The 24841-nt window shown below is 51.9% G+C and overlaps 1 protein-coding gene across 11 annotated transcripts; it reads left to right on the forward strand.

Moving 5' to 3' along the window:
• The first annotated feature begins 10983 nt into the window (after window positions 1-10983).
• LDB1 (LIM domain binding 1) lies at window positions 10984-24342 on the forward strand. 11 transcript variants are annotated; one of them, XM_082425276.1, is made up of 12 exons: window positions 10984-11354; window positions 16624-16698; window positions 19269-19371; window positions 19497-19541; window positions 19650-19725; window positions 19821-19923; window positions 20097-20269; window positions 20768-20890; window positions 21129-21212; window positions 21305-21428; window positions 21633-21781; window positions 22495-24342. In XM_082425276.1, exons 1-12 carry the CDS (start codon window positions 11330-11332, stop codon window positions 22723-22725), a joined length of 1311 nt encoding a protein of 436 aa, XP_082281402.1. In that variant the 5' UTR covers window positions 10984-11329; the 3' UTR covers window positions 22726-24342. The 11 variants fall into 11 exon arrangements, 10 of the variants coding, with proteins under 10 accessions (XP_082281402.1, XP_082281403.1, XP_082281405.1 ...); XR_014253485.1 differs by lacking the exon at window positions 10984-11354 and having other exon boundaries at window positions 22495-23612; window positions 23967-24342; XM_082425283.1 differs by lacking the exon at window positions 10984-11354 and having other exon boundaries at window positions 23546-23612; window positions 23967-24342.
• Window positions 24343-24841: the final 499 nt, after the last annotated feature.

Genomic DNA, 24841 nt, shown 5'->3' on the forward strand with positions numbered 1-24841 from the left:
AGTCCAGATTTATAATCAGGATATCTTTTAAGATATAGTTGTGTCGGGCTGGGATGAATTGGGAGATTGAGATTGACATCTGGGTCAATCTATCTCATATGCCGCTGCATATGAAATAGATAACTAGTGAGGACCTGCTGTATAGCACAGGGAACTCTACTTGGTGCTCTGTGGTGACCTGGATGGGAGGAAATCCAAAAGGGAGGGGATATGTTCACTTTGCTTTGCAGCACGAGCTAGCACAACATTGTAAAGCAACTGTACCCCAGTAAAAAATAAATATTTAAAAAACATATATATATATATATATACAAACACATATAGTTGTGTCACCCTTTAAGATGTACCCTCTCAAATTTACAAAACAGAGAAAAAGAGCAAAGGATTCTAATAAGCTTAATATTCTCATAAATTTAAAATACAATATATATTACAATAATGAGTTTTAAATTCATGAAGGAAACAACCATGCATAATAAGATGTTCTTAGATTTAAATTGAAAAAGACCCTAACCTCAAAGCATCACTTCAACATTTTCCAGAAATAAATTAAAAACCCCCTGCAAAGAAAGATCCCAGCGTTCTGAGCTTCTGAGTTTGAACAGTGGTAACATCTTTTTTATTATGATTTTAGGCAGCCTCTCTGCTAATGGGTGGGGTTGTGTTCCTGTCTTGCTAGTTGTTTGGCACAGCGTGTCCAGCACTGTAGCTTGCTGGTCGTTGAGTGGAGCTGGCTCGTAGCGTTGAGATGGAGATCTCTGGGAGAGCTTTCACCGTTTGATATTACGTGGGTCCGGGAGGTCTCTGGTGGACCAATATCCTGAACTCGGCTCTCCCACCTCAGAGGCTCAGGCCTGACACCCGGCCAGAGCACCAAGACCCTTTTGGGAGGTCTGAAGTCTTCTGCCAGCGTTCAGTAGGTGTTCTGTAAGAGTTGTTCCACATGTAGATGTATTTCTGATGTATCTTATGTAACTCCAAAGATGAAGGCTTTTTCCTTTTCCCTTCTGTGACAATTTCGGATGAAGATCGCCGTCGCCCAGCCTTCCCCTTGTCCATCTTCTCCTCCTCTTGCTGGAATCGCAGTCGCTGTCTCTTTTTCTTTTTTTTAAATATTATTTATTTATTTGGTTGTGCCGGGTCTGTTGCAGCAGGCAGGCTCCTTAGTTGCGGCTTGTGGGCTCCTTAGTTGTGGCACACAGGCTTCTTAGTTGTGGCATGCGAACTCTTGGTTGCGGCATGCATGTGGGATCTAGTTCCCTGACTAGGGATGGAACCCAGGCCCCCTGAATTGGGAGTGCAGAGTCTTAACCACTGTGCCACCAGGGAAGTCCCTGTTTTCTTATTTTTTTAAAAAAGTTTTGTATTACAAAAGTTTAAAAATCACTTCAAAGAGTACAAAACTATTTAAGTAAGAAATATACTTGGCCTACAAATTCCAATCCCCAGATTTAACCCTTGTCACCTTTGGTGTGTATTCAGCCACACTTTTTCTATATATATAAAAACATATAGGTCCCAGTGAAGAAACATTCAAACATTACTTCCTGTCCTAGTCCCAGAGCCTGTAAAGGTGAACCCACTGGGGCTGGCTGGAGAAGAAGAGGAAAGTTTGTTCCAGAAGGAACTGAGTGATCATAAGGATTTCTAAACATGGGAAAGGGAGGAATAAATTATTTGTCAAAAGTCAGTTGTGTATATTTTTTCCAGGCCCAAAGAAAGAACAAGTCACGTGTAATGGAATCTAACTCTTGGAGAATATCAATAGGGAATTTTCAAGTTATTTGTTACACAACCTAGCTGTTCTAATTAATGTACAATCATTTCAGCCCCTCTAAATAAAAGGGTTTTGTTTTGTTTTATTTTGTTTTTGTTTTGGCCGCTCCACGTGGCTTGTGGGATTTTAGTTCCCTGAGCAGGGATTGAACCCAGGCCCTCGGCAGTGAGAGCGTGGAGTCCTAACCACTGGACCACCAGGGAATTCCCAAATGTGTTTTTTTTAACCTTAAAAAAAATGTATAGGGACACACATTGACCTTTGTTCAAAAATGGGACCATTCCACATGTATGGTTCTATTACTTGCTTTTTTTTCATGTAACAATATGTTTGTCCATTCATTAACCAATATATACTGAGATCTTGGTGAGTACCAGTTCCATTAAAAGAATATATCATTATTTACATGAATATGTAATTTAATATCATTATCATTATTTAAATTATATTTGTGATTTCTAGTTTTTCACTATTACAAATTAAGTTACAGTGAACATTCTTGTACATGTATCTTTCCTTTTTTTTTGCTGTGGGATCTTAGTTCCCTGACCAGGAATGGAACCCACAGCCCCTGCAGTGGAAACACTGAGTCCTAACCACTGTACTCCCAAGGAATTCCCTTTTTTTTTTTTTAATCTTTGCGTTTTTGTACACTCTTTCTATGGAATAGTTTCCTCGAAAGGAGATTGCTGAGTTAAAGGGTATGTATGTACGTACATTTGAAATTTCTGTGGACAATGCCAAACTGCCCTCCAGGAAGGTTGTATTAATACACATTCCCAGGGAATTCATTGGTGGTCCAGTGGTTGGGACTCTGCGCTTCCACTGCAGGGGACACAGGTTCAATCCCCAGTCAGGGAACTAAGATCTTGCATGCCGCGCGGCACAAAGTATTAAAAAAATAAAAAATAATACATATTCCCACAAAAAATTCATGAGAGGAGAGGACCTCTTGTTATGGACTGAATTGTGTGTGTCGTCCCCCCCTCACCATGGGCAAAATTCATATGTTGAAGGGCTCCACACCCAATATGACTATATTTGGGGATAGAGCCTTTAAGAAGGTAATTAAGGGTAAATGACCTAATAAAGGCAGGGGGTCTAATCCACTAGGACTGGTTGCAGAAGAGGAAGAGACACCTGCAAGCCAAGCAAAGAGGTCTCACTAGAAACCAGTCGTGCCAGCTCCTTGATCTTTTTTTTTTTTTTAAGAGGTAATTCTTTTTTTTTTTTTTTTTTTAACTTTGGGTTTATTTATTTATTTATGGCTGTGTTGGGTCTTCGTTTCTGTGCGAGGGCTTTCTCTAGTTGCGGCAAGTGGGGGCCACTCTTCATCGCGGTGCGCGGGCCTCTCATTATCGCGGCCTCTCTTGTTGCGGAGCACAGGCTCCAGACGCGCAGGCTCAGTAATTGTGGCTCACGGGTCTAGTTGCTCCGCGGCATGTGGGATCTTCCCAGACCAGGGCTCGAACCCATGTTCCCTGCATTGGCAGGCAGATTCTCAACCACTGCGCCACCAGGGAAGCCCCAGCTCCTTGATCTTAATCTTCCAACCTCCAGAGCTGTGAGAAAATAAATTTCTGTTCTTTAAGCCACTTAGTCTGTGGTATCCTGTTATGGAAGCCTGGGAAGACTAATACAACTTCCTTTTAGTTACTTTTTTAAATTTTATTATTTATTTTATTTTTTTGGCTGCGTTGGGTCTTAGTTGCAGCATGTGGGATCTTTGTTGAGGCATGCGGGATCTTTCATTGCGGCACCCTGGCCCTTCGTTACGGTGTGCGGGCTTCTCTCTAGTTGTGGCGCAGCACGCATGGGCTCTGTAGTTGTGGCGTGCAGGTTCCAGAGCGCATGGGCTCTCTGGTTTGCGGCACACAGCCTCTCTAGTTGAGGCCTGTGAGCTCAGTAGCTGTGGCACCCTGGCTTAGTTGCCCCGAGGCATGTGGGATCTTAGTTCCCTGACCAAGGATCAAACCCATGCCCCTTGCAGTGGAAGCACAGGGTGTTAACCTCTGGACCACCAGGGAAGTCCCTTACTAACCTTTTGGGTAAAGTGAATCTGTTCACAATTTTCCCTATAAAATAGAGAGGGCAACAATAAAGTTTATTTCCAATAAACTTAGAAATAATTTGCCAGTGAGAAATCAGTAAGAACCAATACAGGGTGGCACAATTCTTCCTCTGTTGAAGAAACATTCTCTAAGAGATGCTCTGTAAATGCTGGTGATTTGGGCACTAATTATGGTCATTATTATAAGGATTAGGCTCTGGGAAGAAGATTAATGTTAAAGAAAGCAGAAAGCTGTGCCCTTTTTTCTTTATTCAGCATATGATAAAACAATATTCACCTACATGTGGTGTCTGCATGGAATCTACTAAAAAAGATACGAATATATCTCTAGGTCTCCACTGCCACCTAGACAGGAGTGTTGTGGCTACTAGTCTCCTTGGCTGGTGCATTCCTAAGGGCCAGGAAGGAAAACCTCAGAGACACAGGCCACCAAACATTGGGTGTCAATCACATCTTTGCCTGACTCCACATTCACCAAAGACTCATCTGATTATAATAACTGATTTCCCATATCATTTTCTATGCGGAGAGTGAGATGATCAAGTGAGACAAAATGCCCAGTTCACATGACATATATTTCTCAGTGTGAATTAACAAATCAACATTCTGGTTTATTTATTGAGTGCCTACTATGCACCAGGCAATGTTTTAGGCACTGGAGATACAGCAATGGCAAAACAGACCAACGAACACACAAAAACAAAAAAACCCTCCCTAACAGAGCTCACATTCTAGTGGGGAGACAATCTCCAAGTAAACAAAGGTCAAAATAATTTCAGAGCACCAGAAGGGCTATCAGAAAATAAATGGGGGACTTGCCTGGTGGCACAGGGGTTAAGAATCTGCCTGCTCGTGTGCCACAATTACTGAGCCCGCATGTCACAACTACTGAGCCTGCGTGCTGCAACTATGGAAGGCCGCACGCCTAGAGCCTGTGTTGTGCAACGAGAAGCCACCGCAATAAGTCTGCGCGCCGCAACTAGAGAAAGCCCACGTGCAGCAACGAAGACCCAACGCAGCCAAAAATAAATGAATTAATTAATTAAAAAAAGAGAAATGGGATGGGACTTCCCTGGCGGTCCAATGGTTAAGACTCTCTGCTCCCAATTCAGGGGGCATGGGTTCAATCCCTGGTTGGGGAACTAAAATCCTGCATGGGGAAAAAGAGAAAAGAAATGGGATGGAGACTGTAAAAGGTAAGAGGGGACAATTTTATTTTATATGGTGTGATCTGGTAAGGAGGAGGAGATATTTGAAGTAAGACCTGAATCACAAGGAAGACCTAGCCATTCACAGAGCATTCTATGGTAAGAAGAACAGCCAGTGCATGGGCTCTCAAGTGACAACACATTTTTTTAAATAAATTTATTTTATTTATTTATTATTTATTTTTTGGCGGTGTTGGGTCTTCGTTGCTGGCTTTCTCTAGTTGCAGTGAGCGGGGGCTACTCTTTGTTGTGGTGCGCGGGCTTCTCACTGCGGTGGCTTCTCTTGTTGTAGAGCACGGGCTCTAGGTGAGCGGGCTCAGTAGTTGTGGCACACGGGCTCAGTGGTTGTGGCTCGCAGGCTCAGTAGTTGTGGTGCACGGGCTTAGTTGCTCCGCAGCATGTGAGATCTTCCCGGACCAGGGCTCAAACCTGTGTCCCCTGAATTGGCAGGTGGATTCTTAACCACCGCGCCCCCAGGGAAGTCCGACAACACTTTTTTTGTGTTCAAAAGGAAGACTAGTTTAACTAAGGAGTTCTAGAAAAGAGGCAGAGTAGTACCAAGATAATGTTTCATGTGTATTTAATTTGTGTGAGTCAGTCTCCTGAATCTGATGAATTCTGATTAACTTCCTAAATTAAACCTCCAGACCTGCAACACTAAGGACCAGACCTGTTGTCATTGAAAACCCCCAGGATGGCTCCCAATAACCTCTGCCTCCTGTTATTCACACTCTTATGTAGTTCTCTCCGCATTTGTACCAGGGTTGGTCTGTGTGACCAATAAGATAAGGCAGAAGTGATGATATGTCACTTCCAAGATTAGATGATAAAACGACTGAGGCTTCAGCCCAGGTGTTTTTGTTTCTCTCTCTCTCTGATCTCTTACTCTAGTAACAGCAGCGTGCCATGTTGTGAGCAGCCCCATGGAGAGTCCCATGTGGCAAAAAATTGAAGCCTCTGTCCAACAGCCATTGAAGAACTAAGGCCTGCCAATAACCACTAGAGTGAACATGGAAGCATATTCTCTAGCCCCAGTCAAACGTCAAGATGACTGAAGACCTGGACAACAGCTTGACTACAACCTTGTGAGAGACCCTAAGGCAGAACCAACAGCTTACCCACTCCTGGATTCCTAACGCTCAGGAAATGAGGGAAAAAAGATAAAAGAAAGAAACCAAGGGAGATAACAAAAGTTTGTTGTCTAAGATGCTGAATTTGAGGGTATCTTGTTGCATAGTAATAGATAATTAATATACCTGGTTTACAGTTATTCTTTCAGGGAGATGCAAACTTTCAGGCAATATTCCTTTTAGTGCTTTATTTTTAGCCCCAAACAACCCACATTTAGAAGTGGTTTACAGTCCGCAGCTTGCTGTCTCCTTGCAATATCCCTGGAAGAATTAGAAAAGTAGGGATTATTGTCCACATTCTACTGAGGAAGAAATTGAGGCTAAGGGAGGGTTAAACAATATGCCCAGGGGCACACAGTGAATAGAGTAGACTATGTTTTCTTTGGTTCCTCTGTTCTTAGTGGTGTATCCTCCACTGTACTAAGCAGTTGCTTATGGAATGAATGAATAGGCTTCATCCCATTTGGTGGCAATGCTCTGAAAGGGCATGGACCCTTTTAGAAGGAACTATTCCCAAATATTGGCATGAGTAAGAACCAAATGAGGCACTTCTTTAAAACGCAGATTCCTAGATCCCTTTCCTCCAGAGGTAATGTTTCCTCCACAAGAGGATGGGGCCTTCTACATATTTAACAGGTTTCCTAAGACTTTCTTATACACTTTAAGAAACTGATTTGGCAGAGAGAGGGATGGTAATGGTAAATGGTGATGGTGATGGTGATGGTAAATGGACAAGAAGGGAAGGAGTCACGTGTTGGAGCAGCGAAAGATAAATCCTATCAGAATTCTTATAATCATTTAGTAAATGTTATAGGACACATATCAGGTTCTAGGCACCTTGTTAGGTGCTGGGGACAGAGCCATCAGTAAGACATATTTGTCATCTTGATGGAGAAAGAAGATTCGTCCTTGAAAGAAAGAGCAATGCCAATGAGTATTTGAGGGAGTTTCAGGGGTAAGAGAAATGTGGGAGAAAATAGAGAAGGCCAGGGTCAAGGTCAGGAGAGGGAGCTGGATGGGACAGGTTCTAGGAGCTGGAAGAAGCAGGGAACCCACCTGTCCTAAAGCAGTCTAGCCCATTGCTTCTGCTGTCTGCCTCTCCGTGGGGCTCCTCTTCCCTTCTCCTTTCCTTACCACCTCACCTCTTCTCACTTCCCACTTTGCTTCATCCCCATGTCTAGAGTCCATCTTGCACTAATGACTGTATTTAAAAATAATGGAATGCCACTGAATTATTCACTTTTTTTTTTTTGCCACTTCACATGGCATGCAGGAACTTAGTTCCCTGGCCGGGGATTGCACCCACACCCCCTGCAGTGGAAGTGCAGAGTCTTAACCACTGGACCCCCAGGGAAGTCCCTGAATTATTCACTTTAAAATGGTTAATTTATGTCATGTGATTTCACCTCAAAAAAAGAAAATACTGGACTTCCCTGGTGGCGCAGTGGTTAAGAATCCGCCTGCCAATGCAGGGGACACGGGTTCGAGCCCTAGTCCGGGAGGATCCCACATGCTGTGGAGCAACTAAGCCCGTGCGCCACAGCTACTGAGCCTGCGCTCTAGAGCCTGCGAGCCACAGCTACTGAGCCTGCACGCTGCAACTACTGAAACCCACACTGCTGGAGCCCGTGCTCCACAGGTAGAGAAGCCACCCCAATAAGAAGCCTGCTCACCGCAACGAAGAGTAGCCCCCGCTCGCCGCAACTGGAGAAACTCTGCGCACAGCAACGAAGACCCAACACAGCCAAAAAAAAAGAAAATACTGGGTGCTCAAATCCATCCATCCAAATCAGCTAAGCCTGCCACTCTCCAGGACCTTGTCATTAAAGACCTTCCACATAGACTCATTGCCTCCCTACCACACCCCAGGGCTATCTGCCAGGCATCTGTGACTTCTCCTATTTTTGCCTGCAGTACAGTTTCCAGAGCTGCTCCAATGATGGTTTCCTCTTCTTCCCCAGGCCTAGTCCAAACTAGAAGTAAGGCAGAAAAGAGCACTGGGTCAAGTACTTGTTAGCTGTGTGACCTTGGGCAAGTTACTTAACGTCTCTAAGCATGGTTCCTCAGGGAGGTGAATCCACTTAACTTAATCACCCATTCAACAGTATTAAGATAATATTTCCTTAAAGGAAACAGGACCAATAGATCAGCTGGGGTGGGAGTGAGAGGAGTACCTTCCCAGAGGAGGTGAAGGTGTAACTGAGGTTTAAAAGGCATTAACTAATTAGTAGGCAAAGAAGACAGAGAAGAATGTTTTACAGAAAGTTTGAATTTATTAACCTTCCTGAATCTGTTTTCTTGCTTGTTTAATGGAGGTAACAACACCTTCTTCCAAAGGTCATTATGAAAAGTAAATGAGATCTCAGGTGTGAAACACCTAGCGCAGTACCTGGCACACAGTGTATACTCAACAAGTGCTGTTTTTCTTCTTCCCAGCCTTCCACCTTCCACATGTGTAATCTAGGAGAAGGGAACCTTAGATTGAGAGGAGGCAAAATCCCCTATAGGGTGGGTTATAAGCCCCTTTGTCCACTCAAGTGATTGGTGATCACCATGGAATCTGGCCAAGCTAGTTATTTGGAATGAGTGGCCTTAGGGGTGAGTGATTACAGGATTGGGGGAAGGCAAATTCATAGACAGTAGAGAGTGAAAGGGGTCCAGCCAATTCAGCCCACTCCTGAAACTTTTAAAATAACCGATAGCCTCAAAGAAAGCAGAAAGGAGCTAATGTATATTGAGTACTGACTACATGGCTGGCACTGGGCTAGGCAACTGGGCATACATTGTCTCATTTGATTCTCATCAAGCTGCAGGTACCAATTACAGAGGGTAAAGCTAGAGTTCAGAATGGGGAAGTCAGTTGTCCCAGGTAATTTGCTAGTGAGGGGCAAAGCTGGAATTCAAACTGAGGTATCCAAAATTCCAGGCTAAGTTTCTGTTGCTTTAGGTTCCCTTTACTCCCTGTAGGGCTGACCTCTGCCCTGGGGAATGTGGGGAGGAGGTGGACACAGGCAGGGGATGCTGCCAAGGAAATAACTGGGTAAGTGTGGATGGCTTCAGTCACATCCCTCTGCAGGCGTCTATCTCGCCCTCCCTTGCCCCCCAGGGGGTGGAGATAGGGAAAGCTAGGGGTGGGGGAATCCACAATGTGGATGGAATGCTGGAGTTAGTGAGAGGCTGTGCTTACAGTTCCCTTCCCCCACCCTCTCCTGAGCACAAGGGAGGGGATGCCCATCCCTGGGCAGGCCTTCTCTTCAACTCCCAGACTCTGCATCTGCCCTTCGTTTCTTGCTCCCTCAGCAAAAGCTAAGGGGTCTCATAAACACTTAAGCTTCCACATCTGTAACCCTCCCCCAGCCAGTCAAGCCAGCTGTGCAGACTCTGGGCAGGGGTGAGGGAACCTTCACAATCAATCCCCACCTAAGTAACAAAGGGAAGGAGGACCCTCCACCCAGTCTGGGCCAGACGCCCTAGTAAGGGGACACCAGGCCAGGTCCCCAGCATCTACTCCTGGAGCCCACCCTGAAGCTTAAAGAAGAGAAGCTAGCAGCTGGGGACCCCCCAGAAAGGAGGGGGCCAACTCTCTTCCAGACCACTCCCCTCCCCTCCCTCCTCCCAGCTAATAGGTATTTCCTGTTTATGAGGCACTAAGGCTGGGCTTTTGGGAAGGGATGGAGATGGAGATGTTGCCCCCCACCCGGGCTGGGTTAGGGAATCCTTGAGGAGCGCCTGAAGGTTGGGAAGCTCCTCCCTGGGGAAGGAGTGTGCCTTACGTTGACCATCCGCATCATCCTCCCTTCCACCCCACCCCCTCCAACTGAGGCCCCAGCCCCTGCGGGTAGGGGGCACTGGAGGGGTTTGCTTCCTGTTCTTCCCAGTCTCAGAGGCCCTCAAAGGAAAGCAGCTTCCAGGCGATTGGGGGGGGGGGGCGGGGGGAGGGAGGCTGAGACTGGATGGAGAAAGGGGGAAGGGAGAAGAGCATCTTGACTGATGAGTCAGAGTCTGCAAGGGTAAAGGACAGCCTACGGATTCCCCCTCCCCAGACCAACCTGGCGGTCATTTCGCTGCCCCCCCTTCTCCCAGCAAAACACAGATCCCAGGCAATTAAGCGAGGGAGGGCCGGGACCTCACCTAATTAACCCTTTTAGGTCCAGTCCCAACTGGTTTAGCAGGCAAGGGAGGGGTAATTAATTTAGGGGGGAGGTGAATTCAGGGGTTGCTACTAGAATTAAGATAGCGCTGCTTTCCCCACCCACGTTGGGGTGGGAGCGCATAACCAGGGGCCTCCAGATTAAGATTGGGGTTTCAGCAAAGAGCCTGGGCGGGGGGGGGTCGGCAGTCGCGTTTCCCTCCCAGAGCGCGGCCGGGGGTGGAGAGAGAGCTACATCTCAAAGCCCACCCTGGCCCCGCCTCCCCCAGTCCCGGCTCCCGCTTCGGCTCCTCTAAGCTCCCAACCCAGCGGCGCCCGGAGGACGGACACCCAGCATGAGGCTTCGCTTCCTCTCCCTTCCCCTCGCCCGCCCTCTCCCGGGTCTCTGCCTCGGTCTCCTTTTTTAAAAGCTGCGTCACAAGCACGCCGAACCCGGAGCGTTGCCGGCCTCACGCCGCCCGCCGCCGCGCGGCGCACGCAAGTCGCCGCCCGCTGCGCCCTCGCCCGGGTCACTTTGACACTGCTCTCCCCGCCCACTAGCAGGCAATTAGCATATTAATAAAGCCCGGCCCAGCCCGACTAGGGCTGGTGAGCGGGCGCCTACGACAGGGAGAGCGAGAGCGAGAGGGAGCGCGAGAGCTAGAGGGGGCGAGCGGCGGCGGCGGCGGCGGCGTTGGCGGCGGGGAGGGCAGCGGGAGCGCACAGACACGCACACGCACACGCGCACACACAGACACACACTCTAGGGACGCACACCCGCGCGCACACACGCAGAGACAGCTCGCCTTCCTGCCTGGCTTCCTTCCTGTCTGCTCCGGGCCTGACAGGCCCCTCACTGCAGCCAGGGGCCGCCCGCACCGGGCCGAGGCCGGGCCGGGCCGGCGGCGAGGACAGCGGGGGCCGCGGGCGGCGGCGGCGGCTCATGCCCGGCCTGTCCCCGCGCGGGGCGGGCACCGTGACTTGGCTGGGCCCTCAGCGGCGGGCGATGTGAAGATGTCAGTGGGCTGTGCCTGTCCTGGTGAGTGGGGCGCGCGGCCGCCCGGCCCCTCCCCGAACCCTCCCTGCCGATCCTTCACCCCTTGTTTGGTGAGAACTTGTATGGGGGGCGTCGATGGCATGGCTGTAGTCGGAGGCTTGAGGGGTGTGTGGGGCCTCAGTCGGTGGAAGGTTTTCCCCAACCGTGTAAATGCGCAGCAGCCCAGAGGCACGGGTAAGGGGCGCTGGGGTTAGCTTGTGTGTGTTTTTTGGTGGGGGAGGCTACTTAGGGAGGGGTTTTGGGGGGGCTGAAATTCCCAGAATTCCAGGGTGTTAGCCAATCAGAAGTGAGTCTGGACTTTTGACCCCCCCCCTCAGGTCATCATACAGTTGTGATTGGCTGGTTTGGGTTGCCCCCCCTTCCCTGCTGCCTATTCCCTCTTACCTATTCTGTGACACCTCCCTCCAGGCTGTTTCTGAGGACCCTGTTTGGGGGGAGGGATTGATTGGGGGCCATCTTGCCCCCCTCCAGATTATCCTGCCTGTTGCCAGGGAAGGTTGGTCCTCTTGAGGGACACGAGGTCCTCCTGGGGCGGGGGGCAGATAATTGGCCCCTTGGGTCTGGCATCTTCGCCCTAGTGGGAGGGGGAATGTGGCAGCCCCAGGCAAGCTAGGAAATAAGAGTGACTTGTGAGAGTTGAATTGAGGGGAGCGATGCTTGACCCCAATGAGAAGACTTGGTTCAGATCCCTGCCTCCCCCAAAACACATCAGCTCTTGCCAGTGACAGCCTGGGTCTGAGTTCTTTACTAGGGAGGAGGAAGGCCTGGGTCTGAGTTCTTTCCTGCTGCCAGGAAGAAGGAGAGGGGCCGTGTGACTGGAGAGGTGGTCTTCAGAGGGCCTCAGAACACGGTTTATATCCATCCCCAGGACTCTGGGTTCTTGAATTATCTGCAGGACCCCCTCCTGTCCCAGGCAGGAGTTAGCTTTCTTTGGAAAGTCAGGTATTCCTGAATCTAGCCTGGTTTGGATCCTTTGCCCCTCCAAATGCCCTGTTCTCTGGGAGGCCCATACCCCACAACTGGAAACCCCCCTCCCCCCAACACACATCCCCAAGGGAAGCTGCCAGTGCGGAAGCTTCCTTGAAAATCATGTGACCCAGGCCAAAGCTCTGCTGGGCTGGGCACACACTTAAAGTGCCTGCTGAGGCTGACGTTTAAGGGGCATGGGGCCCAGAGGGAGGGCTAGTAGAGCCTAAGAATCCTGGAATATCCAGGTGTGGGAACCCCTGGCTCCTGCTGCAGAGGGTCGGGGAGAGGAGGAGAGGGAAGAGCCTGCCAAGCTGGAATCCTGCCTGGCCCCATCATTCCTCCTCCTACCAGCTTGGTGTGTGTGTTTGTGTATTTTCTTTATAATTGCCCCATGCTGAGTACCCTGTTCAGATCCATCCATTCTCTGAGTCCATCCCATGGCCTTGATTCTCCATCACCATACATAAGCATAGCTAAAGGGCTGAGTCTTAAATATGATTGTTAGTGCCTACAAATAGTGAGCAGGAGGTGAGTATGGAAGGATTGTCAGGCTGGAGGTAGATGGGAGGTTGATCTTGAAGTTGAGATAGGGTGCCTGGTCCTGTAGGAGAAGGGAGAAAGTTTCCCTCTCAGTCTCTCTGGGAGCAGCATGGGGACAGAAGAGGACCTGTATGTGTGAGGGGGGACAACTTAAGGCAGTGCCCTAAAAGGTATGTTCCTTTTTTGTGTCTGGTGATCTGGTTGGGGGAGAGGGGGCCTAAGATGGCCGAGAGTGGGGAATCTTTTTCCTGAATGTGAGGAAGTCTTAAGGATTGATGCCACAGAGGATGGATGGAGGTTAGTCTTCAAGGAGAACCACTTGGGGAGGGGCATGAGAGTGGCCTGGGGGTGAGAAATGGTAGGATTTGGGGTAAGGGAGGGCACCAGGCTTGCATGGGTGTGTGTGAGCACATGGCTGAACACAGGGACCCCGTGGCAACATGTCCAGTCCAGGCCTAAAGACCACCCCCCGCAACCTGAGCAGCCCTGGGGTGGGGGCCCAGGCGCCCTGGCAGGCTGCCTGCCTGCTGCCTGCCTGCCTGCCTGAGTCTCTCCTTTGTGCTCTGCTGTCTCCCGGCTCCTCCTCCCCCAGCCCGGCAGAGACAGCACATGCCCCACACATGTGACTGAGGGAAGCCAGAGCACACGCAGACCCACACACATGCACATGCAGAAGGAAACACTACAAGATACACACGCATACACACATCTAGCTCCCATAGTGCTCCTGGGGTGTGTAGTAGCTTCTGGGGCTTTGGTCAGGAGCAGGGAGAACCTCTGCTAAGGGACATCATCCTGGGCAGGGCAGGTTGCTGAGGGGGCCAGGGCCTGTCTGGGGCAGCATGTGGCTCAGAAGGGTTAAGGTAGGGAGGAGTAGGGGGAGGGGAGGAGGCAGCAGTGGTGGCGGCTGGGAGCCAGGAGAGGAGGATGGCAGAGCGCCAGGCCAACGGGAGGCCGGGCACAGACAAAGGAAGGGGGGCAGGCACACTGGAGGCCTGGGTCAGGGAGCCCCAGGGGCCCGGGCAGGGGGCAGTGCTGGTACCTTATCCTGTGGGCTGGGGCGGGTTGCTCCCCTTCAGAATTCCCACCTCCAGGAGGGGTGCTCTTGCTCTTCCCTCCCTCATCACCTTTGTCAGTCTTTGCTGCTCCCTGCTTTCTCCCCACCCCCCCCCCCCACCAATTTTAGAGCCTTCTAACTCTGAGTTGCTCTCTTTAGTTGGACCTCATCTGCCCCTGTGCAAGTGGGAGAATTAAGTCCGAACTGAGAGAGGAGCAGACTTGCTGGAGAAGGGGAACTAAGAGAGGGCCCGTTTTGAATGATATGCCAGAGTCTGGATACATCTTGGTATTTAGGGGCCCTTCTCCCTGAAATTTGAGGAGACAGACTGGGTGGGGGTTCTGAGCTCTGAACTGGATGCTGAAGCCAGAGCACACAACCATCTCCCCTCCCCAAGTAGATAGTCATTTGGGGCCTGGAGTGACCATTCCTTGGAGGGGGCAGGCAGTAGGAACGGCTGCAGTGCCCCAGGGCTGGGCTTGTGTGAGTGGGGTTAGAACCAGGGTTCCAGCCTCAGGCCCTCCTGTCTCACTGTAATCTGTGCAAGTTAGGATAATAGGCCCTGGATGCTATTAGGATCTCTTGAGGTACTGCCTGTGAATGCGCTTTGGAAAGTTTAAAGGCACAAAACAAATGACAGGAATTGTCCTGTCAGTGGGGGAGGAATGTAGTTTTCCCAGAGTTGGGCTGTAAATTTGGGAGTCAGGACAAGTATCTCAAGTCCTGGTGGTAGGCAGTATGATGATAGGCATTCTGGCTGAATAGTATAGATTTCGATAGGTTTATGAAAGCCAGGGTGTATCATATGGCCAGGCCATGATGGAGAATGGTGTGCAGATTTCAGAGAGGGTGGGGTTAGTCCCTGGGTAACAAATGGTCAGGGTATGTGTGTAGCAGTCTGTCAAAGGTTCAGGAGGTATAATGAGTTTTGGGGTGTGTCTTGGGGCTTGGGGCATGTGCGTCACAGGTCCCACTGTGTATGTGTGTGTGTCCTGGGTTTGGGTTTATTTGGGGTTTGAGGTATATCACAAGTTGAAGTGTGTATCAGGTACGGATTTGTGTGAGAGTGAGCTGTGTTAATTGTGTGTGGAGGATGTTCACAGAGCCAGATGCAATAGTATTATTATTATTGCACAGTCAGCTGGTGTGTATGCCATCCTGTTGTGGGGCTGTGTGTGAATCTGGTTGGGGGGGCGGGAATAGAAAGCTGAGACTCAAATTGCAAAGAAGGAGGAAGTCCTTACTGTCCCCCACTTCCCATGTGAGTGTGTGTGTGTGTGTGTTTCTGTCCAGGTAGTATAGGGCCTGGACCACTATCCAAGTTTTAGAAAAACTCCCTCTCTTGGGCTTCCCTCCTCGCATTGGAGGACAGGTTCCTACCCTGGTAACCATATACCTTTTTTTCCTAGGGTTTGGGGGAGGATTCAGCAGCAGACTAGACCCCTTCTGGGGACCCTCAGATGGGCAAGTTTGCCTTCCTGAGTTCTAACAGAGCCCCTTTCCCTTGCACCCATGTGCCTCCGGTGGTGGTGGTGGTGGTGGTGATGGGTGGGTGGGTGGGGGGAAGGGGGCTTCCTGCAAAGGCAGTCAGCATTTGGAACTAACCTGCGTTGGGGGCAGGGAACCTGGAGTGTCCCCCTCCTTCCAATCAGTGTTTACAGGCTGAAGTCTGAGTGTGTCTCTGTCAAAAATAACCCCCTGGAGCCTCCCCCCAGCTGCTCTGGGATTTCACCAGCCAAGGGTGGCTGCCCAGGCCAGCCTTCAACCCGAGAGATCACTAGGGAGAGGAAGAGAGATTTGGGGGATGTTTGGGAGGCCGTTAGAAGATACTGGGAGTCTCCAGAGAGGAAGAGTGCCCTCCTCCATCCCTGCCTGTGGCTTGGGCTCCCCAACTCACCCCTGAGCACCCCGCTTGGGGCTTGGGAGTGGCATTCCAGTTCCTGGCTCCCACAGCCCTTCCCTCCATCCCGGTCTCTCCAGACCCAGTCTCTTCTGTCTCCCTCTCTCCGGCCAGTCCCCTGTCTCTCCTAGTCTCTGTCTCTCTTTTGTTTTTCTCAGCAGTCCTCCCTGCCTGCCTCCCTCTCTCAAGCTCCCTCCCTCCCCTCTCTCCCTCTTCCTCTTTCCACGCAGGGAGGGGGCGGGGCCGGTGGGGGCAGCTCCACCCTCCGCCCGCCCTGGGGCCTCATTCTGAGAGAGGCTCGGAGAGAGCCAGCGGGGAGGGAGGGAGAGAAAGGGAGAAAAGGAAGGGAGCCGGCGGGCGCTGCGTGTGTCTGTGCGAGTGTGAGTGAGTGTGAGTGCCGGGCCCTGCCTCTGCTGGTGCCCCGGCGGAGGGGCCTGCTGGCCTGGGGAGGGCGGGTGGGCTGCTTGGAGGCAGAGGCAGAGGCGGCGGCGGGGAGAGCAGAGGAGGAGGAGGAGGAGAGGAAAGAGCGGAGCAGCCATTGTTGAGGGAAACCTTGCAAACAAAGAAGGCTCCGGACTCCCCGCGGCCCCCCGCCCCCCAGGCCGGCCCCCTGGCCCCGGGTCCCCAGCCCAGTGGCCATTGTAACTTTCCCCCGGGGCTGTGGCCGCCGTGGGGCGGGCCGGGGCCGTGCGTGCGAGTCTTTGTGCAGCCCGCGGAGTGGAACTCCCAGCCAGGCCTGCCTGTCCCACTCGGGACATGAGCGGCTGAAGTTGGCCCCCCCTCAGGCCTCACCCCTGCCAGGGCCCCTCTGGGCTCCCAGCCGCTCCCCGCACCTCTCCTGGCCCCCTCAGTTCTCCCAGGTAAGTAAGTCTGGGCACCCTGCAAGCGTGTTGGGGGTGGGTGGAAAGTCCTCCATCTGCCCCGGGCCTGGTATGCTGGCTGTGAGAGAGGTGCCCCAGCTCATAGAGGAGAGGGCTCTCGGGCCTGCTGACCTCTGGTCAGCCCCCGAAGGGAGGGGGCCTGCCCTCGGGTCAGGCTGGTTACCATGGAAATACCCAGCTGGAGGTGCCCCCCTAGGCCACAGGATGCAGCTTCCATTCTGAGAAAACTTTACTAGTTCAGGGCTCTTCCTCTCTCCTCCCCCTTCCTAAGGGCTCCCAGGTTGCTAGAGGTGGGAGACGGGACTCTGCCTGACTCCAAGACTGGATGACACATCCATCCCCTCACCCCCACCCCCACGTTGCTCCCTCTACCCCCGCTGCTGGGGACAGGCAGCAGCAGGGACAGATGGTCTGGGTGATGTTCCCTCCCCTTCTCTTCTCACTCCCCAGCCCTTGTGCTGGGGCTACTGGGAGTTGCTATGGCTCTGGAGAGATGCTGAGTTTATTTGTGTCCATTCACTGGTCGTGTAAATAGAGGTCCCAAAGCTTTGGGCTTTAGCTCCTCAGCACTGTTACCTAGCCCCAGGCAATGCCTGTCATTTCTCAAGTGAGAAATTGAAGCTCTGAAACTTTTTTCAGAGTTAGAGAGGAACCCTGGTGTCTTGCCTCCCTTCTCTTTAGGGTCTTGAGCTGATACATTTCAAGTGGCCCTGAAACTGAGGGGCAGGGGCAGTAATGCTTTTGGGGAAAGGAGGGCCTAGGTAGGGGATGAGGGCCAGGTCTAATAATCTAGACTACTGGGTGCATTGCCCAGGCCTGGCTTCTGGTTGCTAGTGTGAGCTTTGACTTCGTACATGGCCTTGTCCACCTGTTTGTGGAGTTGGGGGACTTGGGGTTGGGTGGGACTGTCTCTTTCCTGAAGACACATGCTCCTCATTCAGCCCTGACTGGCATGTGAAGGCTGTGTATGTCGTGCTGGGAGCATGTGGATGTGGCCTGTGAGAGCTCATGCATGGGGCAAGGGCCTGTTGCAGGCACCCTGATCCTGCCTGGGGCTGCTGGGTTCCAGCCCTTGGTAGGCATGTTGGGGCGAGCTGAGGGTGCAAGCCTGCTAGGCAGGATGAGGCACACGCGTGTGCAGGTACACACAGGCTCTGAGTCTTGGCACCTTCGGGGACGGTGGAGGGTAGGCCTCTCTGGGACCCTCCTTTGGCCCATATTGTGAGGAGGGGACCCAGGGGAGAGAATTAAATGGTACATGTTGGCACAGGGTCTTCCTTTGTCTCTTCCTCCCAAGGAACAAAACAGATTTTGTATCTAAATTGGAGAGGGGGCTCAGACACAGCTGATACAGCTACCCTTCCAAATGCAGTCAAGTTTGGGGGACATGAGGAAGCAGCTGTGACTAGGACTCTGCTTCACGTTCTCCTCCTGTCTGGTGGGGAGGGGAAAAGTGGCATTGTGGGGGTACCTGGCCCTTACCTAGCTATGAATGTAACACTTCTTCCAGTCAGGTAATAGTAGAGCAGGAGTAGAACTGTGTGGTGCTTCTGAGTGAGGTGGAGAGGGGACACATGAGCACATGCACAGATACACACAAGCAGAGACCCTGTCTAGTTACCATTTGCCTCCTAGACTGAGCCTCTGAAACCTAGGCTCCTTCCCTGGGGCTTCGTATTTTCTTTTTGTAACTAGAGTGGGATCCAATGGAGGCCCTTCTACCTCCCTCCCCCACTGCAAGTCTAAGGAGAGAAAAGGGGTTGAGGCTTTGGGTTTCTGGTTTGGAGACAATACTAGACCCACGGTGGGTGTGTGTGTGAGGGGCTGGGCTGATAAGGGAGTGGCCGTTGGTGGGAGAGGCAGAAGGCCCAACTGGTTATCTGGTGGTCGGCACCCAGCAAACACTCCCCCCCCCCTTTATCTTTCTATCCCCTGCCCTCCTGAGACCCTGGGGGTGGAGAAGGAGCAGGGAGTTGGCAAAATCCCCCTTTACCCTCCCCCAACCTGGTCTCCAGAGGGCAATAGAGGGGTAGAAATACTATAGGATATGGGAATCAGAAGACTAGGCTCAAGTCCTAACTCTGCCAGTTAGTAGCTGTACGATCTTGATAAGTCCCTTTGGACTTTTAGTTGCTTCATTTATAAAATGGGAATGTTACACCCGACTCTGCTACCTCACAAGGTTGTGATAGTGATTAAACAAAATAATGTAGATGGAAAGGGAGTTTATCAAAATTTTAGATTCTAATGTTTAGATATTTATTTTTCCTATGGTATTGACATTTCTTCCCAGGTTCAATTCTGTCATCCAGGGCTCAGCCACATGAAGAAATGGGGTCTTGGGTATTAGGGCTGAGAACTTCTAGTTTCTTAATAAAACAAGATTGGAGCCAGATTTAGAAGCTGGGATAGGTGCTCCCTAGGGTAGTCTCCCTCCCCTAGTGCACTTGGGGGCTCCAGAAGACCAGTCCCTTTGCATACAGTCTAGCAGACTTCCAGGAGCACTGCCAAGAGGGACTCAGGAGACCCCTTCTTTCTTTCCCTTCTAGGTTGTTCCTCAAAGTCATTCAAGCTGTACTCGCCCAAGGAGCCTCCGAACGGCAACGCCTTTCCTCCCTTCCATCCCGGCACCATGCTAGATCGGGATGTGGGGTGAGTTTCTTGTCCACTTCCTGTTCCTTCCCCAGATGGCATCCTGCCTGAAAAGGGGAGGGAGTGACACCCCCCAATAATTCCTGTCTTCCACCCCCATTCTCATAGCCTCTTCCCTTACACAGCCCAACTCCCATGTACCCGCCTACCTACCTGGAGCCTGGGATTGGGTAAGTGGAGCCCAGTGGGGAGGTTGGTGCTTTCCATTACAGGGGTGAAGGCGGAGGTGGTGTGGGGAGGCTCTGCTCCTACTGATCTCCCTTCTTCACTTCCCCCAGGAGGCACACACCATATGGCAACCAAACTGACTACAGGATATTCGAGCTTAACAAACGGCTTCAAAACTGGACAGAGGTATAGCCAGGGGAAAGGAGCTTGGAGGGAGAGGGCCATCTGGGCACCCCTGTGGCATGTCTTCTGACACACACACCCCTTCCTGTGCTTCTTAGGAGTGTGACAATCTCTGGTGGGATGCTTTCACAACTGAGTTCTTTGAGGATGATGCCATGTTAACCATCACTTTCTGCCTGGAAGATGGACCAAAGAGATATAGTGAGTGACCTCTGGGGGTCCTGCCAGTGCTGCTGTAAGAGCGTACATCTCCTGTGTCCTTCTAAGATCTGGGCATGGGTATTTGTCCCAGGGGATCTGTCTTGGCAGGGGTGGTATCTGCCTGACCACTTTTGAGATCCTTCTGTTCTGAAGAGTTTGTCCCATCTCTGCAGCCATTGGCCGGACCCTGATCCCACGCTACTTCCGCAGCATCTTTGAGGGGGGTGCTACAGAGCTCTACTATGTACTTAAGCACCCCAAGGAGGCATTCCACAGCAACTTTGTTTCCCTCGACTGTGACCAGGGCAGCATGGTGACCCAGCATGGCAAACCTATGTTTACCCAGGTCAGCACCCAGCTGGATGTGGAACACTGAAGTACCTGGGTTTGATTCCCCTTCTGGCTCCCAGAAATGTACTTGGCTTTTCCCCAGGGAGGCATAATGGGAAGTGGCAAGATACACAGGGAGGGCAGGCATGCTGCAGTATTCAGCAGACATGTATCGAGTTTGTACATGACAGTTTTCTGGGCCTCAGGGAGACACCAGTGAACAAGAGCCTGTCCTCATGGAGCTTATGGCCGACGAGTGTATCACTAGCTACAAGAGGAGAGGACAAGAATCTATTAAGCGTTTCTACTGTGTGTGTGTGTGTGTGTGTGTGCATGTGAGTGTGTGAGGGCCAGTGTGGTGGGTATATGAGGAGATGGTCCATGTCAGTTATGCGCCCAGATTTCTGTTCAGGTGGCAGGAGTGTATGCAGTGGGAGAATCATGAGGAAACGGGAACCGGTATACTTTTGGGTATGTGGGGAGGTGGGCAGACTTGTGACAAGCTTGTTTCCAGGTTTGTGTGGAGGGCCGGTTGTACCTGGAGTTCATGTTTGACGACATGATGCGGATAAAGACGTGGCACTTCAGCATCCGACAGCACCGAGAGCTCATCCCCCGCAGCATCCTTGCCATGCATGTGAGTTGTGCACAGGACCCAAGCCACAAGGCTGAGGGCAGGCAGCGGGAAGGGTGGAACGAGGTCTGCCATTACCCGCCAGTGGCCCTAGACACAGGGTTGAAGTTTATCCATCTGAGAAATGGGTTTTTATATAGTAGCCCCTCTTCTCTCTCAGGGGTGTCACGAGGCTAAGATGACAGGGCAGGTGAGCAGATGCAACCCAGGTGCTAGTATTCTTACCTTTCTCCTCCTCTAGGCCCAGGACCCCCAGATGTTGGATCAGCTCTCCAAAAACATCACCCGGTGTGGGCTGTCCAATTCCACTCTCAACTACCTCCGAGTGAGTCTCTGGTCACCCAATTTCTGCCCCATCCCATTTGGTCTCCACTCCATGTCTGTCCCCTGACAAGCCACTAACTGGTCTCCCCCCAGCTCTGTGTGATACTCGAGCCCATGCAGGAGCTCATGTCCCGCCACAAGACCTACAGCCTCAGCCCCCGTGACTGTCTCAAGACCTGCCTCTTCCAGAAGTGGCAGCGCATGGTAGCACCCCCTGGTGAGTGCCTTGCACCTGCACCTGCTCTTATCAGTATCTGATGCTGCTTCCCCAAGGCTGTATCGCTGTCTCCTCACAAAGCCCTTTCCTCTTTCCTGGGTCTGCGAGATTGGGATCAGGGTAGGCTCAGGCTCCTTAGGAGCCAGAATGGGGAATAAGGGTCCCAGGGCCCTACCCCACCTGAGTCTCCTTTCCCTGGCACAGCGGAGCCTGCACGGCAGCAGCCCAGCAAACGGCGGAAAAGGAAGATGTCAGGGGGCAGCACCATGAGCTCGGGGGGCGGCAACACCAACAACAGCAACAGCAAGAAGAAAAGCCCAGCCAGCACCTTCGCCCTCTCCAGCCAGGTACCTGTAAGCATCTCGGCTTTCTTCTCTCTTCTGGGCTGCCCCACTGCTGGCCCCTGACCCTTGACCCTGTCCCATCCTGAGCTCACTAGCAGACGTAGAAACAAAGACAGTTTTTCCCAGTGTACTTTGCCATCGTGGGCTGACTCTTGTCCCTGATGACAGTCCTTGTCAGTCACATGCATGATTGTGATCACACAGACTCAGACGTAGCAACGTATGACATCAAGGGACGGAGACAGCCATGGGAACGTATGGACATAAAGGACAGACAGCTTAGGGGCACACAGACCACCAGAGAGACACACACACTGACAGAGGGACACACAGACTTGAATGTGTGGAAATCTAGAATACATACACACGCACATACATTTCCCCACTGGTGTTTTTGATCTGCTCCCTCTCTCTTACATTGGATAGAAGTTCAGGAGCCCCCTAAAATTTTGGAGAGATGGACTAGGGAGCTAGAGGAGTAGACTGACTTCTCCCAGAATCCAGTGGATATAGGTTAAAGGCTGTGATGCTTTGCAGTCCTTCAGTGGGAAGTATTCCAGGGGCGGAGGGTATCAGAGGAGTTGGGGTTTTAAATTGGGGTATGAGTGGGGGGGTGTGGGGTTGAGTTTCCCGGGTGGGTGTTGGGGCTCTGGGGGTATCTGCTGCCCTGGGCTGGGCGAGCCCCTGCCCCGATTATGTTTGGGGACCTCCGCCACTCTCAGGATGTGATGGTGGTGGGGGAGCCCACCCTGATGGGCGGGGAGTTCGGGGACGAGGACGAGAGGCTCATCACCCGGCTGGAGAACACCCAGTTTGACGCGGCCAACGGCATTGACGACGAGGACAGCTTTAACAACTCCCCTGCCCTGGGCGCCAACAGCCCCTGGAACAGCAAGCCTCCGTCCAGCCAAGAGAGCAAATCGGAGAACCCCACGTCACAGGCCTCCCAGTAAAGGCCTTGCCACGGCCACCGCCACCCAGCGCTCTGCCTGTCTGCCCCACCCCTCGAAGCCCCAGGGAGCAGAAGACAGAATGAAGAGACTGAGCATCTAAGATGGGCAGCCTCATCCACCCGCTTCAGGGAGGAACTGGACTCACTGGGGGCAGGTGCCAAGATTTGCCCCCCAGTGGCCCTGGGCTGGGGCTGGCCTCTGCAGAGCCTTTTGGGGGAAGGGGGTACTCATGTGGATGCCTATGTGGGCCCTGAGCCTCTGAGAAATGTCCTGACCACCTCCCAGGGCATTTGCCTCCATCCTCACCCCAGGTTCTGGGTTCCCCCATCCTCCTGACTCCACCCTCTTCAAGCCTGGGGTTGTCTATGCCCACAGCCCTTAGGGACTTAAAAGTTATGGGGCTTGGTTGAATGCCCCTCCTCCAAACCCTCCCCTTAGGTGGCTGGTAGTAGAGGGGTAAAGCTCTGGGCTCCTCCTTTCTGCCACCTATCCCAGTTCCAAGTTTTTTAAAAAATAATATTATTAAAAATGTAAGTTTAAAAAAAAATCACTCATGTCCCCTATTTCCCCTTATTAAAGGTCCAGCTACCTCCCTATGCCTGGCAGATGGGGAGCTTAGGGCCCATGTGGAGGTAGGGGGGTATGCGTTACCATTTTATACAGTTTGAGAGCTTCAGACCAAGGAGACTTTGCCATCTCTCTTCCCTTTTCCTCTGGGGTGACTGGAGTTGGGGAAGGCATGCCATGAGGGTAGGACGCCATCGATGGCCTCACTTTTGTGACAGCCCCCTGCTGTTGTCTCTGTCTCCCCATCCTCTAGGACTCTGGCCTGCCCTCCTAGTGCTTGTGACTCCTTCTATCCCAGCCCCCAACCCCCTCCCTCCACGGTGTGTATATTCTTTACAAGTCCTCCACTAGAGCAGCTGTCTTGGATGGGGGGAGGGGGAGGCTCCCTCCCTTAGGGAGTGTGGAGGGAAGGGAGCAGCCTTGTTTGTCACTGTGTTTTTTGTTTTGTCTCAGTTGGGCAGGCATGGGTGGAGGAGGGGTTCATCCACTCTCCAGTACTCTCTTTCCCCAACCCCTCAGACTGCATATCTAGTCCTCCCCTGCCCTTCAAGGATGGGTAGAAGCCACTGAGGGTGTCCCAGCTCTGAGCCCACCAGGGAGCAATAGGCTTTTGTCCTCCAGCTGAAGTAAAGGCTCTTCATTTCCCAATATCTCCTCTCTCCCCTTCTTCATAGAAGGACAGGGGAGGCAGCCAGGATCCTCAGCTCTGTTTCACAATTGGACATGTGGAGGCTCCAGGCCCAGGGTGAGGCCGAGAGCAGGGTCCCATGAGTCTGGGCCCAGCTCTGTGGCTTCGCTGCCTTCTCCTGTGGCCAGTTCCAGAAGTGTTAGCACCACCTCTCTCCCCACTCTTCCTTCTGGATCCTGGGGTCCCCCACATCCTGTTTCCTCTACTCCAGCTGCCACTTTTGGAAGGATATTGTGTCAGGAGCTGAGGGAAGGGGTAGGGAAGGTGGATGTCCCACCCTGCCTGCTGTAATGCCTTTTTTTTTTTTTTGGGCCATTTGAGTCATGTATGGTACCGATCAATAAAGAGACTTTTTGGTTTGAGAGTGTCTTGGTTGGTCATTGATGCCTATAATGACTCAGTCCAAGGCAGTCTTTTTCCCCCTCCTTCCTGCAGTCCCTAACACCAGTCATTGGCGAAGAGGCATGAATTGGGCTTGTGAATTCCCCCTCACTCCCATCTCACATTTCCCCTCACTCTTCTGGTGGTGTTCTTGATGTGTCCCAGGCTGATCTGTATTCCTCAAAAGTTTACTTCCCAGCCCCTCCCAGGACTATTGTTCCTCACCCCTAACTGTCATGGGGCTGCCAGACAGGTGGTGGTCCTCTGGAGGCTGGGTTCCTGGGATAGATAGCCCTGGATTAGGCTGTTGGGGGAGGGGTGGAGGAAGGGGTCCTTGCCTAGGAGGGGGTTTGGATTGGAGGAGCTTTGGGTGGTTAGAATGCTTGGGAGACTCAGTCCTGTTTTTGTCAGATTCCTACCCCTACCTGGCCTCTAGCTTACCAGACCAGCTGAGATCTGAACTAGTCTCCTCTGGTGTTA

This window comes from Balaenoptera physalus (assembly GCF_965194825.1).
Source record: "Balaenoptera physalus genome assembly, chromosome: 14".
In the NCBI taxonomy this organism is placed as follows: Eukaryota; Metazoa; Chordata; class Mammalia; order Artiodactyla; family Balaenopteridae; genus Balaenoptera; species Balaenoptera physalus.

Excerpts from the sequence above, each read along its gene's own strand:
- LDB1 (XM_082425276.1), top strand. The coding sequence starts at position 11,330 with ATGTCAGTGGGCTGTGCCTGTCCTG. Across the intron at positions 19,924-20,096 it reads AGATGGACCAAAGAGATATA|CCATTGGCCGGACCCTGATC; the intron begins GTGAGTGACCTC and ends CCATCTCTGCAG. Across the intron at positions 21,213-21,304 it reads CCACTCTCAACTACCTCCGA|CTCTGTGTGATACTCGAGCC; the intron begins GTGAGTCTCTGG and ends GTCTCCCCCCAG.